General features: G+C 36.1%; 3 protein-coding genes across 6 annotated transcripts; 2 read left to right on the top strand and 1 right to left on the bottom strand.

The window, feature by feature from the left end:
* Positions 1–791: 791 nt before the first annotated feature.
* On the top strand, positions 792–6,303 carry LOC110724820 (NADPH-dependent diflavin oxidoreductase 1-like). 3 transcript variants are annotated; one of them, XM_021904293.1, is made up of 12 exons: positions 792–1,162; positions 1,743–1,820; positions 1,924–2,028; positions 2,487–2,578; positions 2,793–2,974; positions 3,201–3,298; positions 3,789–3,863; positions 3,955–4,065; positions 4,561–4,683; positions 5,103–5,222; positions 5,338–5,554; positions 5,644–6,303. In XM_021904293.1, exons 1-12 carry the CDS (start codon positions 1,025–1,027, stop codon positions 6,171–6,173), a joined length of 1,869 nt encoding a protein of 622 aa, XP_021759985.1. In that variant the 5' UTR covers positions 792–1,024; the 3' UTR covers positions 6,174–6,303. The 3 variants fall into 3 exon arrangements, with proteins under 3 accessions (XP_021759985.1, XP_021759987.1, XP_021759986.1); XM_021904295.1 differs by lacking the exons at positions 792–1,162; positions 1,743–1,820 and having other exon boundaries at positions 1,944–2,068; XM_021904294.1 differs by lacking the exons at positions 792–1,162; positions 1,743–1,820 and having other exon boundaries at positions 1,944–2,086.
* Positions 6,304–7,786: 1,483 nt separating this feature from the next.
* Positions 7,787–9,240, top strand: LOC110724819 (30S ribosomal protein 3, chloroplastic-like). Its single transcript, XM_021904292.1, has 2 exons — positions 7,787–8,151; positions 8,745–9,240. Exons 1-2 carry the CDS (start codon positions 7,888–7,890, stop codon positions 9,027–9,029), a joined length of 549 nt encoding a protein of 182 aa, XP_021759984.1. The 5' UTR covers positions 7,787–7,887; the 3' UTR covers positions 9,030–9,240.
* A 523-nt stretch (positions 9,241–9,763) lies between these two features.
* LOC110724550 (IST1 homolog) lies at positions 9,764–11,687 on the bottom strand. 2 transcript variants are annotated; one of them, XR_002512005.1, is made up of 4 exons: positions 11,378–11,687; positions 11,064–11,168; positions 10,763–10,934; positions 9,764–10,294 (listed from the first exon to the last, which is right to left on the bottom strand). XR_002512005.1 is itself a non-coding variant. In XM_021903965.1 (3 exons), exons 1-3 carry the CDS (start codon positions 11,552–11,554, stop codon positions 10,923–10,925), a joined length of 294 nt encoding a protein of 97 aa, XP_021759657.1. In that variant the 5' UTR covers positions 11,555–11,685; the 3' UTR covers positions 10,301–10,922. The 2 variants fall into 2 exon arrangements, 1 of the variants encoding a protein (XP_021759657.1); XM_021903965.1 differs by lacking the exon at positions 9,764–10,294 and having other exon boundaries at positions 10,301–10,934; positions 11,378–11,685.
* Positions 11,688–16,029: the final 4,342 nt, after the last annotated feature.

The raw sequence follows: 16,029 nt of genomic DNA, 5'->3' as shown, positions 1-16,029 counted from the left end.
GAGGATGAAACACTCATACATCTACTTAGAGACTACCCAGCAGCTCGTAAGGTATGGGATAGTGTTGGAGGGCCTGCTATTCTTCCTGCTTTTTTCAATGGTGATCTAAGCTCGTGGATTGTCAGTAACTTGGAAGCGAATGGAGCAATTTATTCAGAGAAATGGCCTGCTTGGTTTGCCACTACCTTATGGTGGATTTGGAGATGGAGAAACAAATTTGTGTTCAACCAAAGGGATGAAATTCCCTTGACTCAAGGGCCTTTATTAGCACTCAAGTTGAAGAGGTTTGGTCTGTCTTTTCTAAACCAAAGAATCAAGCTGCTGCTCACAGGCATGAAATTCAAGTGCGATGGTTAGCCCCTCCAACTGGGTGGTGGACACTCAATACTGATGGAGCTTCTAATGGCTCCCCGGGTTCAGCTGGAGGAGGAGGGATACTTAGAGATGAAGAAGGCAGATTTATTGCAGGATTTGCAGCACATCATGGCATATGCACAGCCTACAGGTCAGAACTGTTGGCTCTGGAGCAGGGTCTCAAGCTAGCTAGACAGAAGGGCATTTCTAAGCTGGTGGTTCAAATGGATAACAAAACTTGTGTGGAAGCCATCACCAATTCAGATCAGCAGCGTAGTGAATGTGTTCACATCATCAATAACTGTAGGAATATTTGTAAATCTTTTGGTTCTTTCTTTGTTATTTTTCATTGCTTTTGGGAGAGTAATAGGGTGGCGGATAAACTTGCTAATATGGGAGTTTATCTCGAGGAAAGGGTTGTTTATTTCGATGCTCCTCCGATCGAAATAAAGAACCTTTTATGGGAGGATATGGACATATGGTTGGTGTGGCTTTGCCACGGTTGGTGGTGTAATTTTCTGTTTTTGTCTCTTGGGTTCTTTCCCTCCTTTGCATAAAAATAAATAAATTAGAAAGCCATTAGGAAGACCGATACATAGAACAAGGTACTAGCATTCTGCAACCTTCTCGAGTAGTAGAAGCAGCCATTGAAGAAGAAGAAGCTATTTCAATGGAGGAAAACCCCAAACTACTCATTCTCTACGCTTCTCAGACCGGTAACGCCATGGACGCTGCTGAGCGCATCGGCCGTGAAGCTGAGCGCAGATGCTGCCCTGTCTCTCTCTACTCCATCGACCAATTTGATCCCGTAATTTTCATCTCTCTCTCTCTCTCTCTTCTTTCCTTCTGTTCTTCAATTTTATGCTTTCTTTTAACTACAATTGGTTTGTTAATTGCTTGATTGTTGAATTGTATGTTGAAATTGGTTAGATATTTTTTAAAACTATATCGAATGATTGATTATTGACTAATTGTAACCCTAGCTTTTGTTAATTTGTTAAAGATAGAATTTTGTTTTGATGTAGTTATTGAATTATTGATTTTAGGCACGTAAATGCATGAACTATTTGCAGAATATTCTTTAATTGGGGAATTAATGGTATTATGTGGTTGATTAAGGTAAGTTTGCTTCTATGAACTGTTTGGTTAATGAGTTATTATTACTCTGTACATGAGATTGCCTGAACATTGATATTGGGCATAGACTCAATTCAGAACTTTGGGAAAAATCATTGCCTAAGTGTGTGTGCTCGAGCGCGTGTGATTCTAGACTAATAAGTTTTAAGAGTGGAATTTCAGGTTTAGATAACTTAGTGATTGCTATATTCTCTAAGTACTATGACATTATTAGTGTATATTCTTTGATGTATAATTGTTTCTTGTCATAGAGCCTGCTGCCGAGTCAAAGAGCTGTAATTTTTGTTGTCTCTACCACAGGTCAGGGTGACACTCCTGATTCAATGAAGGTTAGTAGCAAGTGCAGAACATTGTTCTGAGTTGAGAGTTTGTATTTTTTTTGTTTCAGCGACTAATGAGTAATCTGGTTGGAAAAACAAAAAAAAAAAATAGGTGTTTTGGAGGTATCTACTGCAAAGGCACCTTACTCAAGACTGGCTGGAAGGAGTACACCATGCAGTTTTTGGATTGGGAGACTCGGGATACCAGAAATACAATGTAATATTTCTAGGGCTCTCTTTATCGTTGGGGAACTACGGTACCTCTTTCTCTCTTGGTAGGATTCTTGGCATCTGCTTATGTTGTTGTATATCTAGTTTTTTATTCTAGCCTATGTAGCATGTGTCATACTGCTTAAAAAGGTTACCATGAGTGGGACATAAAGGAGCATTCCAATGGGTGTTATCATTAATATATCAACATCACTAATGAACGTACAGTCCATTGTCTACAGTAGACCAATACATTAAGAAAAGAACTTCCTACTTATGCGCCCATATATAAGATAGATTAGATTAAGGAACCAACTTTTGTATCTGCTAGCTATTTTCTATTTGTATGTTAAACATTGCCTTTAACTGCACTCATTCAATGCCTTCAGTCTTTATGATAATTGCACTTTGAGAGTCAGATAATCCATTTTCAGGCATTGATAGGAACCTTATTTTCTTTTGTAGTTTGTTGCAAAGAAGCTGGACAAAAGGCTTTCAGGTCTTGGTGGAACACCTATTATTGAAAGAGGTCTTGGAGACGATCAGCATCCTTCGGGGTAGGGTTGGATCGATATCATTTGTTGATTCTAAACTATAAATCTATCTCTCTATGACTGATCAAGTTTTTATACCTATCAGATCATGTCGTCCATGTTATGCTCATCTTTTCTTGCATCATCTAAAATTGTTAATTTTCACAGCTCGTAGCTTTACTGTGACTCATTCAGTCTATCTATTGACAAAATTTCTTCCTTCATTGATAAATGATAGGTATGAGGGATCTTTAGATCCTTGGATGTCTTCATTATGGAGTTCATTGAATCGTATATATCCAAGCCTCTTTCCAAATGGGGTAGATGTAGTTCCGGATATGAAACTTATGAATCAATCTAAAGTTTCTGTAACATATCATGTCAACGATGTGGCAAGTTTACTATACTCAACTTCTTCGGGTAACTTGTTTCGCTTAGCTTTAATCTTTTTAGAGTTTTTTTCCTGTCTCAATCTAATATAGTTCTCTGCTCTCCTGAGTCCTGTCTCACTCAGTTCGATAGTTAATATTCATTATCGCTGAAGCTTTGAAGGTTTATGGCTTTATAATTATTTTCATAACATACTGCTTCCACAGTATAGGAGTCATTGTTTATTTGGTTTTTTTTTTTTTTTTTTTTTTTTCAGATTTTGAGTCCAGGGCATTGCTAATTGAAAGCGCTCGCTTGATGTCTCCCGCTAGATTTCCTGCAGATAAGAGTAGGCCTCAGTGCTGGTTAAAAATGGTATTCCCACTTCTATTTTCGTCTGAATGTAATATGTATAATTATTCTCATGGTGATGAGATATTCTAAAAGGAGGCTACGCCTAGTGGACTATGCCTTTTGGATTGTATGTTGAATTTGGTTTCTTGTAAGATCTCTTTTTGGTATAGGCTATAGACTATTCTTGTATGTTCGATGTCAGAGAGATTTATATTCGTCCTTGGTTTTCTTCTCTTTTAATTTGTTATTGCCTTCTTCCAACAGTATTTCTAACCTACAAAAGGAGCCTGGAAAAGGTTTAGTAAGAAGTATGTTAAACATCTCACTACAGAATAGTTTGTGTAAGTATGGAGATATAGTATCTGTAATAGACTAATAGTTAGTGTGGAGGAAATTATGTGTACATGCACTTGCTGGAGTTTTTGTATGTTTTTTTTTATTTTATTTATTTATTTTTTTTATTATTATTTTCTTATTTTACTACTTGATTGGTTGTATATTTTTCTTTCAGACAAGAAATTGTTCACTAACACGAGAAAGCTGTGGGAGGGATGTCCGCCATCTTGAATTTGAATTTCATTCAAATGTAAGTTTAATTAAAGCAATACTTTGATTAGCAAGGTAGCCTTAGTATAAATAAAGGGTTTCCTTGTTGAAGTAACTCAATCATATTTCAGGCAGTTGGATATGAAGTTGGCAATGTGCTTGAGATACTTCCATCTCAAAATCCTGATGCAGTAGATGCATTCATACATCGTTGTAAATTGGACCCTGAAGCATTCATCACAGTATGTAATTTTAACCACTTAGGTCCTTTTGTTTATTTATACTTCGTGAACTTTGAAGATGGAAAATGAACTTTAAGCTGTTACAGAGTAAATATTCATTTTCTAGGAAGTGGAGAATGTTATTTGGTTAAACATGGGGCTTAGGTAAGCATCTTCCTCCACATTGTGGGAACTGGAACCTCCTAAGATATGCCACTTCCCATGCTTTTGTTAGCCAATTAATGTCACACTCTTCCACTTCCTATGAAGTTCTACTTCCCATGAGTTTTGGTGTTAACAAACAAACACTAATATAGGAGTGCAGAACTAAAATAGGTTGTGGCCGTCATAAACTTAAGTTTTATGACAACTTAATTGCTTGCCCTTGAAAATGAACAATAGAAACTGATTGGTGATTTTATAATTCCAGCAGAAAACGTTTAGATATATCTAGCTGTACTGATGCAGTCCCTGCCTTAAGTCTATGAATAAATGGAAATATTATCATCAATGCAGGTTCAGTTGAGAGATTCAAGCAATGCTACTGCTGCTGCATCTAGCGTGCCCATCAGACTAAGAACATTTGTGGAGTCGACCATGGATGTTGACTCAGCCTCCCCCAGACGTTATTTCTTTGAGGTACTAAAAGTTCTGCCTGGAAGTTGACAGATGTTTGCCCACTGTCATTCATTTTTTGAACATTCAGCTTTGGTATATATTGTCTCCATGCCTTGTAATTAGTGCACTGATAGGAATGCTTTAAAAGAGCACTGGTGGGATTTGGTTTTCTGAAAAACCCTTAAGAGTGAATTGTTTATATATTCAGTCACCTTTCGTGTTTGATAAGGGTTTTATCTTGAATATCTGAAAGTACATTTCAATGCAGGCCCCTACTTTATATGTAATCTCAGACATAAGGCTACATTTCTATAACTGCAATTATAAGGCTGCATATTCCCTTCCCTTCCCAAGGTAGTGGGAGCCTCTTTAAAGGCATCGGGTTAATGCTGGTGTTAGTATTAATTATTTTGATAGGTTCTAAATATCTTGTATTGCAGGTGATGAGTTACTTTGCCACTGCTGAGCATGAAAAGGAAAGACTGGAATATTTTGCATCAGCAGAGGGCCGAGATGATTTATATCAGTATAACCAAAAGGAAAGAAGAACTGTCCTTGAGGTGAGTTTTTTCTTTTGTTCTTTAGCTCGGAAGCAAACTTGACATATCCCTATTGTCTAATATCTCTACAATTTCTTCCACGAGTATTTTCATAAACTTAGTCGATGGATTTTAGGTTCTGGAGGATTTCCCATCTGTCCAAATGCCATTTGAATGGTTGATCCAGCTAACGCCCCCTCTGAAAAGCAGAGCCTTTTCCATTTCTTCCTCTTCTGTCGCTCATCCTAATGAAGTGCACTTGACCGTGAGTGTGGTGACATGGACAACACCATATAAGAGGAAAAGGTCTGGTCTCTGCTCAAAGTGGCTTGCTGCACTTGATCCTCAACAAGGTGTTTGCTCCATCACTTGATCGTTTAAATTGATTATGACTTATTTGTCAAGACGTAAAATGCTAATTTTTCTAAAATTATGTAAATAGGGGTTTTTGTTCCTGTATGGTTCCAGAAAGGGCTTCTTCCCGTCCCATCTCCATCATTACCCCTTATTCTCATAGGACCAGGCACAGGTTGTGCTCCTTTCAGAGGATTTGTAGCAGAAAGAGCTGTCCAGAGTCAACATGGTCCAACTGCTCCCATTCTCTTCTTTTTTGGTTGCCGGAATAAAGAAGATGATTTCTTATATAGTGATTTTTGGTTGCTCCATTCACGCGATGGAGGGGTTCTTTCAGAAGAAAAAGGTGGGGGGTTTTATGTTGCATTCTCGAGAGACCAGCCACAGAAAGTTTATGTACAACATAAAATGCAGGAGCACGGGCAGAAAGTCTGGGATTTACTCAGTAAAGGGGCTTCTGTATACGTTGCTGGTTCCTCAACCAAAATGCCTTCAGATGTTATGTCAACTTTGGAAGAGATCATTAGCAAACAAAGTGGGGTTCCAAAGGAAGCTGCTGTGAGATGGCTCAGGGCATTGGAGAAGGCTGGTAGATACCATGTTGAAGCATGGTCCTGAAACATCATTACTTCCTTTTTTTTAAAAAAAAAATAATAATACTTCATTATTAACCTGAAAAAAAAAAAAAAAAAATTGCTTGGATACTGTTGAATTCATGTTTTAGCATTTACCATAGAACATTTTGTAATCAAGAGTATAATTGTATTCTTTACCAAAGCACCAAAAGTTGAAAATTTAATGGAATGTACCCAAAGCACGTTGATCCATAACTTAGTTACGTCAAAATATATTTTCCAGTGCTGAATTTGAAGGTTATAATACACGAAATCGATCCACTATCAGAGATTTTGAGACGCGATCTTGAAAAATCAAGTTATGGTATGGGATACATCCCAAGTTCATATAATGTTATATGTACTCATATAGTCAAATATGGTTAATAATCGGTTACATAAAGGGCCTTTCATTTTTGGACCCTTTAAAAATGTCGAAAATTATCCAAATCTAAAGTCTATAAGCTATGCTTCTGAACCAATTTTGGATTTATTTTTTTTTTCACAATTGAATTGAATGAGGGCAATGTCTTTTTCAAGGTCATACAAATTGGTTTGGAACCATAACAGACCTATAGGCTATAGGTTTATAAAATTTTAAGAATGAACTAGGTTAATCGGCTGTTGCGAAATATAAGCATTTGAAGTCAAGATGTACAAGAGAAGATTCTAAAGAGTACAAGAGATGGGTTACCACTTACTCCCGAAGCCCTTTGGGAACCCCGTAAACACCTTAATGCATAACCTAACCAAGTCCACAAATGCTCCCCTTTAGCCAAAATTGAATGTTATATTAAAGCAATTTGAAGCCAATCACACAAATATTTTAATTAAGAAGACATTTTTGGTGCTACCAACTTCACGACTTTTGACTAATAGCTAAAACATGTTTGATAAATGACACTATCCCTTCTCAATTGACAATTGTTGATGCCACTTATGACAATGTGTTGTACCCTTTCCTATACTTTGTGTTCACTTGACTACTCTATGAGGGCTTGTTCTCTTCAGCCTAATTTCAATTTAGTTCAGCTGAGCTCGGTTTAGTTCAGTTCCTAACTTCCTTCTCTCACAAACATTTAAGTTGAGCTCATTTCAGTTCAATTTAACTCAGTTCAGTAAGTAAATAAAAACAGGCCCTTAGTGAAAAGTTCAAATGAAATAGTGTTGGGTGCACCTATGTTGTAGCCCGCATTATTGAGACTAAGGCCTTGTTTGGCAAAAGGTTGTTGGCGGTTGGCTGTTGGCTGGTTCACTTGGCTTGTTTGACCAGCTGGTATGTTTGGCTGTTTATAATGACGTTTGAAATTGGTTGTTAAAGCTGGCTGTTTATAAAAGTGTTTGGTAAATTAATTGTTGGTAGTTGGCTGTTTATCAGATAATTTGTGGGCCAACAAGCCAAAAGCCAACAAAAAAAAGCTACTCAAAGCAGCTTTTTCATTTTGGCTTAAAAGCCAGCTTTTTCATCGGCTAAAAAGCCAATTACCAAACATATTTTTTGGCTGTTTGACCTCATATAAAAGCCAAAAGCCAAAAACTAACCAAAAAGTCACCAAAAAGTCAAACATGCATGAAAAAAGAAAAGAAAAAACCAGAAAACACCTCATGACCTCATTGAGAAAATTTCCTTATCCTACAAGTGATATATCTCAGTGAAACACCCCTTTCTCATCTCTCTATCTCCTTCTCTCTCTTTCTTCATTTTTTGAACTCAAAAAATGCTTTCAATGGCGGTTCAACCAAACATCAACGCCATTGTTAAACCTTCAGCATACCCATCTCAAAAACTATCACTTAAACCCTTTAAAGCTCCCGCCTTTGCAAACCCAAAACCCTTTTCTTCTTCATCTTCATTTCCTCAATTGAACAAGAAATTGAGGAATTCCAGTTTTTCTCTCTCTGCTGCTCCTGAAACCATTTCTGATATCGCCATTGCTGGGGATGAGATTGACATTGAAGATGACTTGCTAGTTACCAAAGAGGTTAGGCTACTCTTCCCTCTTTCTTTCTTTTGTTTTATTTTTTGGCTGAATTTAGCCTATGTCATGAAATTATGTTAATCAATCTTTGTGTAATTGAAAATTTTGATGTGGGGTTTTGTCAGAATTCTGTTTTAGGCATGAATTGATTTAGTTGGGAGAGTGATTTTGATGATTTGCTTGATTTTTGTTATTCAAATTTGGTTTAATTGGAGATTTTGATGTGTTTGAAATATATATTTGGGTATTTTTGTAATGCTTGTTTGATTGTTTGTGCCGAAGAAATTGAGTTTCATGTTTGTACTGTACTTAATCAACAATTTTATGTGATAATATTGAATGAATTACAGTAGGTTATGCTCGTGTATTGAGCTATAGTTAAAAATGCAGGTAGTTATTTCTGCTACCCATAAAAAAATACTTGTTGTTAATAATGAAGATTTCTTGTTGAACTAATAATAATTAATAATGTTCTTTGAACCTTTGATCATATCATATGCTTTGAAATTGGTATGCTGAGTATAGCATATTATTTGGTGAGTAGATTGTGTTTAAGTTGTGACTGATTTGATTTCGTAATTATGCTGTCAATGTAGAAGCTCAAAGTGGCTGTGAAGCCAATGGATAAACCGAGGCTAGTATTGAAATTCATATGGATGGAGAAGAACATCGGCCTTGCCCTGGACCAAACCATACCGGGACATGGCACGATTCCATTAAGTCCCTACTACTTTTGGCCTCGGAAAGATGCTTGGGAAGAGCTCAAAGTATTGCTTGAGAATAAGCCCTGGATATCTCAGAAACAAATGATCATTCTTCTTAATCAAGCAACTGATATCATCAACTTGTGGCAACAAAGTGGTGGTAATATTGCATCTTAGAGTACATGTTATATGATATATTCTTGTTAGTAGTCGTGTGTTGTATCTCGTGTTTGTAGGAGTTCTCAACTAGAGTAATTGCTGCTACTTCGCTCTTATATCTAGTTGATTGATAAAAGCCATCAAACATAAACATGCTATATTACTTTGAATTTATGTGTCTATTTTCTAAGGTTCAATTTTCACAGGAACTTCTCTTTGATTTGTTCAATGCTTCTAATCGTGTTTGGTCATACCTTATACAAATCTGTTGATCAAACATGAATGTCTTATCACTTTGAATTTATGTGTCTATTTTCTAAGGTTCAATTCACACGAGAAGCACACAGAAACTTCTCTTTTGCTTCTTCTACACTTCTAATTATGTTCAGTCATACAAAGTATGTCACGAAGTATTAGAAAATACATCCTTGTTTACAAACATAACTGTTTAAACAATAGAGGTATTATTATCATCAAACTGTTATTGATTTTTGGTATGTTCAGGAAAGAAATGGAGCGAACTTTTGAAAAAACTTAGCAAATGGAGTACATGCTAAGGTTAAAACCTGTTAAGATTTTGATCTTGTTATATAGATCTCAGTGTTTAAAAAAAAAATGATTTCACTAGTAAATACGAAGTAACTGAAGCTATTAATGTTTAAGTTGTGCATTGGGATGCATAAAGCTTGACTTGTTGCAAAAACAAAGAACGGAAGAAGTATTTAGGATCGCATTATATGAACAAAACAGATGGCTAGACTAAGAGGTACTAAATTATATGGTTATTATTATTATTATACAAAAATTTACAAGTATTTATTGATTATCATACAAGAACATAAAATTATTAAAACACCATGATAGCTTTTGCTTCATATAAGATTGTGGTTATACTATACAGTTTCACGTCCAAATGGTGGAACTTCCACAGCTGCATAGTTATCCTGTTCCGAGTGAGATCAACCATAGAGAAACCCCGGCCCCTTTAAGTTGCAATGTGTTTCAACCTCGTTCTTCAGTCTTCGATCACAAATATGTACGTTAAGGAACAGACCAAATTCCTTATCTTAGGAATGGAGTTATTATGAAAAATAAGATTAGCCCTGTTTTTTGCCTTCGAAGGTTCAGTCGGAAATGCTGTACATGCATATTTTAGGAATGGAGTTATTAAGAAAAACATCTCAGCATAACTGCAAACTGATGCCATTGTTGGATGCAATTTCCCTAAGAAAGCTCGTTTGGGTTTCCAAACTCGGTCTTCTTCTTGATAGCTTCTGTATAATCTGTAACAAAAATCAACAACGTACTTTAAAATTAATCAAAGCTTATACCATGCACCTAAGAAACACAGAAAGACGTATACAAACCACAGTACAAGATATAGCGCGTATGAAAAGCCAAATAGAATACTTTGGCTAAACCCTTAAGGGGACGTTTGGTTCACAGACTGGTATGGGGTTGGAATCAGGAATGAAACCTTAGTGGTATGTGTTTGGAACTTTATTCTTAATACCATATATTTGGTATGCTTATGGAATGCAATTTTTCTCTTTTATTTAGTACCTAAAAGTATAGGAATGAGCCAAACCCACCTTCCCCCCAAGGTTTTTAAACCCCATACCTTGGGGGTTTGAGCCTTTGAGGTATGAGTTTGAAACTCTTAAAATCATAAAATAAACATAAGGTATGAGTTTAAACCATATTATGCAAACGCCCCCTATAGCATATGTGAAATTAATAGTGCTAATTACCTTTTCATTGACACCAAAATTTCTAGGAGAATCAAGTGATTGAGACACAAATTCCTACCCAAACTTTGAACTGAAAAAATCCCGGATGTGCAGTAGTTTAGGAAAATCTCCAAACCTTGAAGACGCGTAAATTAAGCTTCCTATGGCCTCCTTTAGATCATCAGGGCATTCTCTGAAACAACAAATTACATATATTTAGCAAACAGGACAACAATAAAGCTTGAGCAAATTCTTGTAAAGAATATACAGTATTATTCCATTGATTACACATCATAAAACAGGAAAATATATAAACACTAACTTGTTTTTTTTCAATCAATGACATGTTTTGCTTAAGAAGATGGCAGTAAGATTCTATCATGTCAAAAGCATCCAACATGTTCTTGCTCTTCATCACATGCTCAACCTGTTGATCAGATGAAGATTGTTATAAGACTAGCTCATAAATATGTGTTAACGATCAATAAATCTAAAGAATTACAACTTCCGTCCAAATTCAGTTGTCATATTAAAATCACGGTATACACCATATCAACGTGATAGTTAATTCCAGACGGAGGGAGTAGTTCTTGGGGCATCCAATATTAGTAAGAGGTGGCGTGATTAGAGTAGTACTCGAAGAAGAGCTTGTTCTTGATGACCGAGGTTGAGGAGTTGGATAACATCAGACTGAGAAAAGGAGAAGACTGCTTGTTGCCGGTTCTTGAGATATGAGTTCCTAGTGATAGCATGCTCTAGCAAACTAAACTTGGAAGATTTTCTTCCTAGTAAAATATCCAATGCTTTTCCCATGTTGCTTTCGAGTTTTGTTTTCGAGTTTTGATACACTTTCCTTGTGCTCAAGAGCTTAATATGTTATATATTTGGAGGATCAAAAGCTATATATATAAGCATGGATCATTCTAGGATAAGAGAAGCGGGTCAAGGAAGAACAAACTGGGTCAAAATTGAAGGGGACTTTGATGGTTTCAAGTGAGAGGGTGCCGTGAAATTACTTAGGGTATAAATAGTAAGAAAAAGATGCCAATTTTTGAACTGCCATTGACCCTAAAACATTATGACCATGGCATAGTATATCAACAAATATTCAAATTGATGACCACCAATCCATTTTCGTGGCGGGTTCGTAGGATAATAAATTTTAGTGGTATCCAATTAAATATGAGATTATTAATTTCTTTTACAATTAAATAATTTAACTGACACGTAAGCAAAATTGATGAATGGGATTATCCAGTTTAAATTAATCTAATCTAATATATATAAATAAAGTAGGCATTTTTAGAGAGTATTGGGGATAATTAAAACAAAAAACATAGAATCTATACAAAAATATATTTTCTTGAGATTTATATATGAAAAAACCGTGCATCGCACGGGCTTTCATCTAGTTATTAAATATAAAGGGGAGTTTTTTCCCGAGTTTTTTGAGAGCCACGTAGGATTTAATTTTTTCAGCGCGCCACGTAGGATAATAAATTTTAGTGGTAGCCAATTAAATATGAGATTATTAATTTCTTTTAGAATTAAATAATTTAACTGACACGTAAGAAAAATTGGTGAATGAGATTATCCAGTTTAAATTAATTAAATATAAAATATTATCTTTTAATTTTCAGAAATTTTATCTAAACATTTAACAATTTTTAGCACATAAATATCTATGTAAAAATATTATTTTAAAAAATTCAAACAAACCGTGCATTGCACGGGCTTCATCTAGTTATAACTAGATGTAAGCACGTGCGATGCACGGTTTTCAAATATTTTATTTTGTATATTTTTTTGTAATTTCTTAATATTTTTTGTTTTTATTTTCTATTCTATTATTTTAACATTAATTTAAGGTAAAATATTTTGTTAAGTTTTAAATTATTCTTATTCAAATTTTACGTATATAAAACTTGAATTTATAAATTGAAATAAATATTATCTCATTCATCGGATAGTTAGATAAAATCATTAAATCAAAATATATTTTTTAATTTCTAATTATTTGTTAAAATAATATAAATCCTAATGTAAAATATAATATAAAAGATAATTTTAATTTTTTTTCATAATTTAAATCTGAAATTACTATTTTTTGTTTTCAATTCTCAAATTTCATTTGTTAATTTTTTCTTAAATGGCGACTGAAAATTAAAATTCTAAATTAATATATAAATCTAATTTTTCATTGGTCGAAATATTATTTTTGCTTATGTGGCGTGCGATGCACGAATTTTTATATAAATATTATTTTGGTTATCTCTTAATTTTTTTCTTGCATTATAAGTTTTAAAATTTTGTATGAAAGTATCATATCATCAGATATTTATAATATAATGTTTAGTTTTTTAAATAATATAAATCCTAATATCTAAAGATAATTTTTAGTTTTGTAACAAATAAAAATGATATAGTTTTTTAAATAATATAAATCCTAATATCTAAAGATAATTTTTAGTTTTGTAACAAATAAAAATGATATAGTTTTTTAAATAATATAAATCCTAATATCTAAAGATAATTTTTAGTTTTGTAACAAATAAAAATGATAAAATTTAGTGTTCTTAAATAATTAAAATCCTAATAAATAACTATTCGTCGTTTTTACCTACGTGGCAAAAATTTAAAATTTCATTCGTCACTTTTGTTTAGGTAAAATCCTAATAAATTACTATTCGTCGTTTTTACCTACATGGCAAAAATTTAAAATTTCATTCGTCACTTTTGTTTAGGTGGCGAGTGATTTTTTTAATTCTAAAATAAAATAGAAATCTAATTTTTAATTGGTCGAAAATATACCTTTTCTTATGTGGTGCTCCCCAATGCTCTCAAAAAATACCTACTTTATTTATATATATTATATTAGATTTATGTTTATCATGCTTTGTGAATTGTGATTCAATAATACATCACAAAGAAAAATTATAATTTTTTTTTTTACATATAATACATCAGTTTGACCGACACATTTGTTGAGGTGCAACTTTGACCATTAATATCTTTAATTGTCTTGTCTCAAGACAAGTAGTTTGTAAGAGTCAAACTTGTGACCTCAAAGTCACATGGTGAAACTCTAACCAACTATGTCAAATACTATTTGTTTACTTCTATACACATAATTGATAATAAGTGAATGAAATATTAGAGACATAATTGAAAACTCTATCTTTAAATTAGGAGAAATAAAACCGGGATTTGTTAAACATCGCCCACAAATTACTACATAAAGCCCACAAAATTCACTTGGTTTCCCAAAATTGCCCTTGACCTTAAAAAAAAAACACTCACACTCTCATCACTCACACTCTCATCACTCACACTCTCATTGCTCATCTTCTTTCAACCTCTCTAAAAAAAAAAATTCAAAATAACGGCAATGTCGAGGCGGCAAGGCAAGGAAGTGGCGGCGGCGGCGGAGGGAAGGATGTCCCAAGGTGGAAAGGTATATTTTGTTTTAAAAAAAAAAAGGGGGAAAACCGCCGTGAACGCGGTGGGGCGCCCTGGCTGGACGCCCAGCCGGCGGTGGTGGCGCCAGATGCAGACGCCGCCACCAGTTGGCTGGCGCCTGGGCTGGACGCCACCGCCACGGTTGTGGCGTTTAGTCTAAGCGCCGCAGCCGTGGCAATGGCGTCCAGCCCAAACGCCAGCCAACTGGTGGCGGTGTCTGCATCTGGCGCCACCACCGCCGGCTGGGCGTCCAGCCAGGGCGCCCCCCCCCCCATTTTTTTTTTTTTTTTTTTTTTTTTAATTTTTTTAAAAAATTGTTTTTAAATTTTTTTTTTTTTTTTTTTGTAATATAATTTTGAATTGTTTTTATATTTTGTTGTTTATTTTTATAAATTTTTTCAATTTCGTTGTATTTTTTCTACGTTTATATTTTGTTTACTATTATTTGTTTGTTTTTAGTGTATTTGATTTGCGATGATGATTATTTATCGTATAAATTTTTGTATGTTTATATATTTTAAAATTTTGTGTAGGGTCGTCATGGTGGGGGGAAGAATATAGAGCTTCTTAGTAGAAGTTATTCAGTGGAGAGGTCGGGGCATAGACATGTCAGATCCCGTGGTATTTCGGCCTCAGTTCGTAGAGAACGGATCCACCGTCGGGATGAGGATGACGATGACGATGATGATGCTGAGGAGGGTGACCAGGAGGAGGAGCAGGAGGAGGGCGCAGATGAGGATGAGGATGTGGACGATGGCAGTGGACCGTATGATGATTACGGTCCATTCAGTCAGAGGGTTGATGACATGTACGAGACGCATATGGTGGAGGTGCGTAAGGGTAGGGGTGGTAGGTTTGTTAGTAGATCTGGCACATCATCTGCGTCCACTGTCTCTGGGGCAAGCAGGAAACGGTCGAGGGCGGGTAATGATTCTTGGGTTGTTAGGAGTGAGGTGCCCGGTGGGCCTGTTGACGGGAGTGTGATTCCTAGCTTTCTAGGACACATAGCTGCCCGTATTTGGGAGGACCAGGAGAGGCCTTCAGTTACGGGGTTGTTGAAATGTCATACCCGGGAAAAGACTTGTAGTTTTTTGCGTACATGGGCTGAGGCCTGGCCGGCGGAGAGCGAGATGTTCGAGCGACTGGAGGGCACTAGGGTGAAGCACGTTCCTGCCACCATGCACGATAAGATTGACAGTACGCTGATCACGGCTTTCATTGAGCGATGGCAGCCGGATACAAACTCTTTTCACCTTCCGTTCGGTGAGATGACGATCATGTTACATGACGTCGAGGCCATTCTGGGGATTCGTGTTGAGGGTAAACGACTTTGTGCTGTGGCTGATGCGGATCAGGCAGATTCGCTGGCGGAGTTGTTGGCGGTGGACAGGGCTGCACTGTACACCGAGGCACTAGGTGTTTGGGAACACGGAGGTGTGAAGATCGCATCTGTGTTGCAGCGGTGTTTGTACCCGAGTGCACGTAGGACGCCCGACGCACAGCTGAGTGCTTATGTTTTTCTACTCCTCGGATGTACCTTGTTTCCGGATAAAAGCGGCGGAAACAAGCTCAGGCCACGCGACATCGTAGAGGCGTGTGACCCCAACAGTGTAGGCCAGTTTTCCTGGGGATCGGCTACGTTGGCGTATTTGTATCGCCAACTAGGATTTGCGAGTCGGGCTGACGCGGCAGGTATCACTGGGTGTCTGACTCTATTGCAGACTTGGATATACGAGTATTTTCCTGCATTGCGACCACATCGTGACCCAGTTCCTATTGATGAGGGGATGCCGCGTGCTTGTGCGTGGAGTCCCCGCTCGGAGAAGAAG

Source organism: Chenopodium quinoa, unplaced genomic scaffold (genome assembly GCF_001683475.1).
Source record: "Chenopodium quinoa cultivar QQ74 unplaced genomic scaffold, ASM168347v1, whole genome shotgun sequence".
In the NCBI taxonomy this organism is placed as follows: domain Eukaryota; kingdom Viridiplantae; phylum Streptophyta; class Magnoliopsida; order Caryophyllales; family Amaranthaceae; genus Chenopodium; species Chenopodium quinoa.
This window is presented reverse-complemented; position numbering and strand designations above follow the sequence as displayed.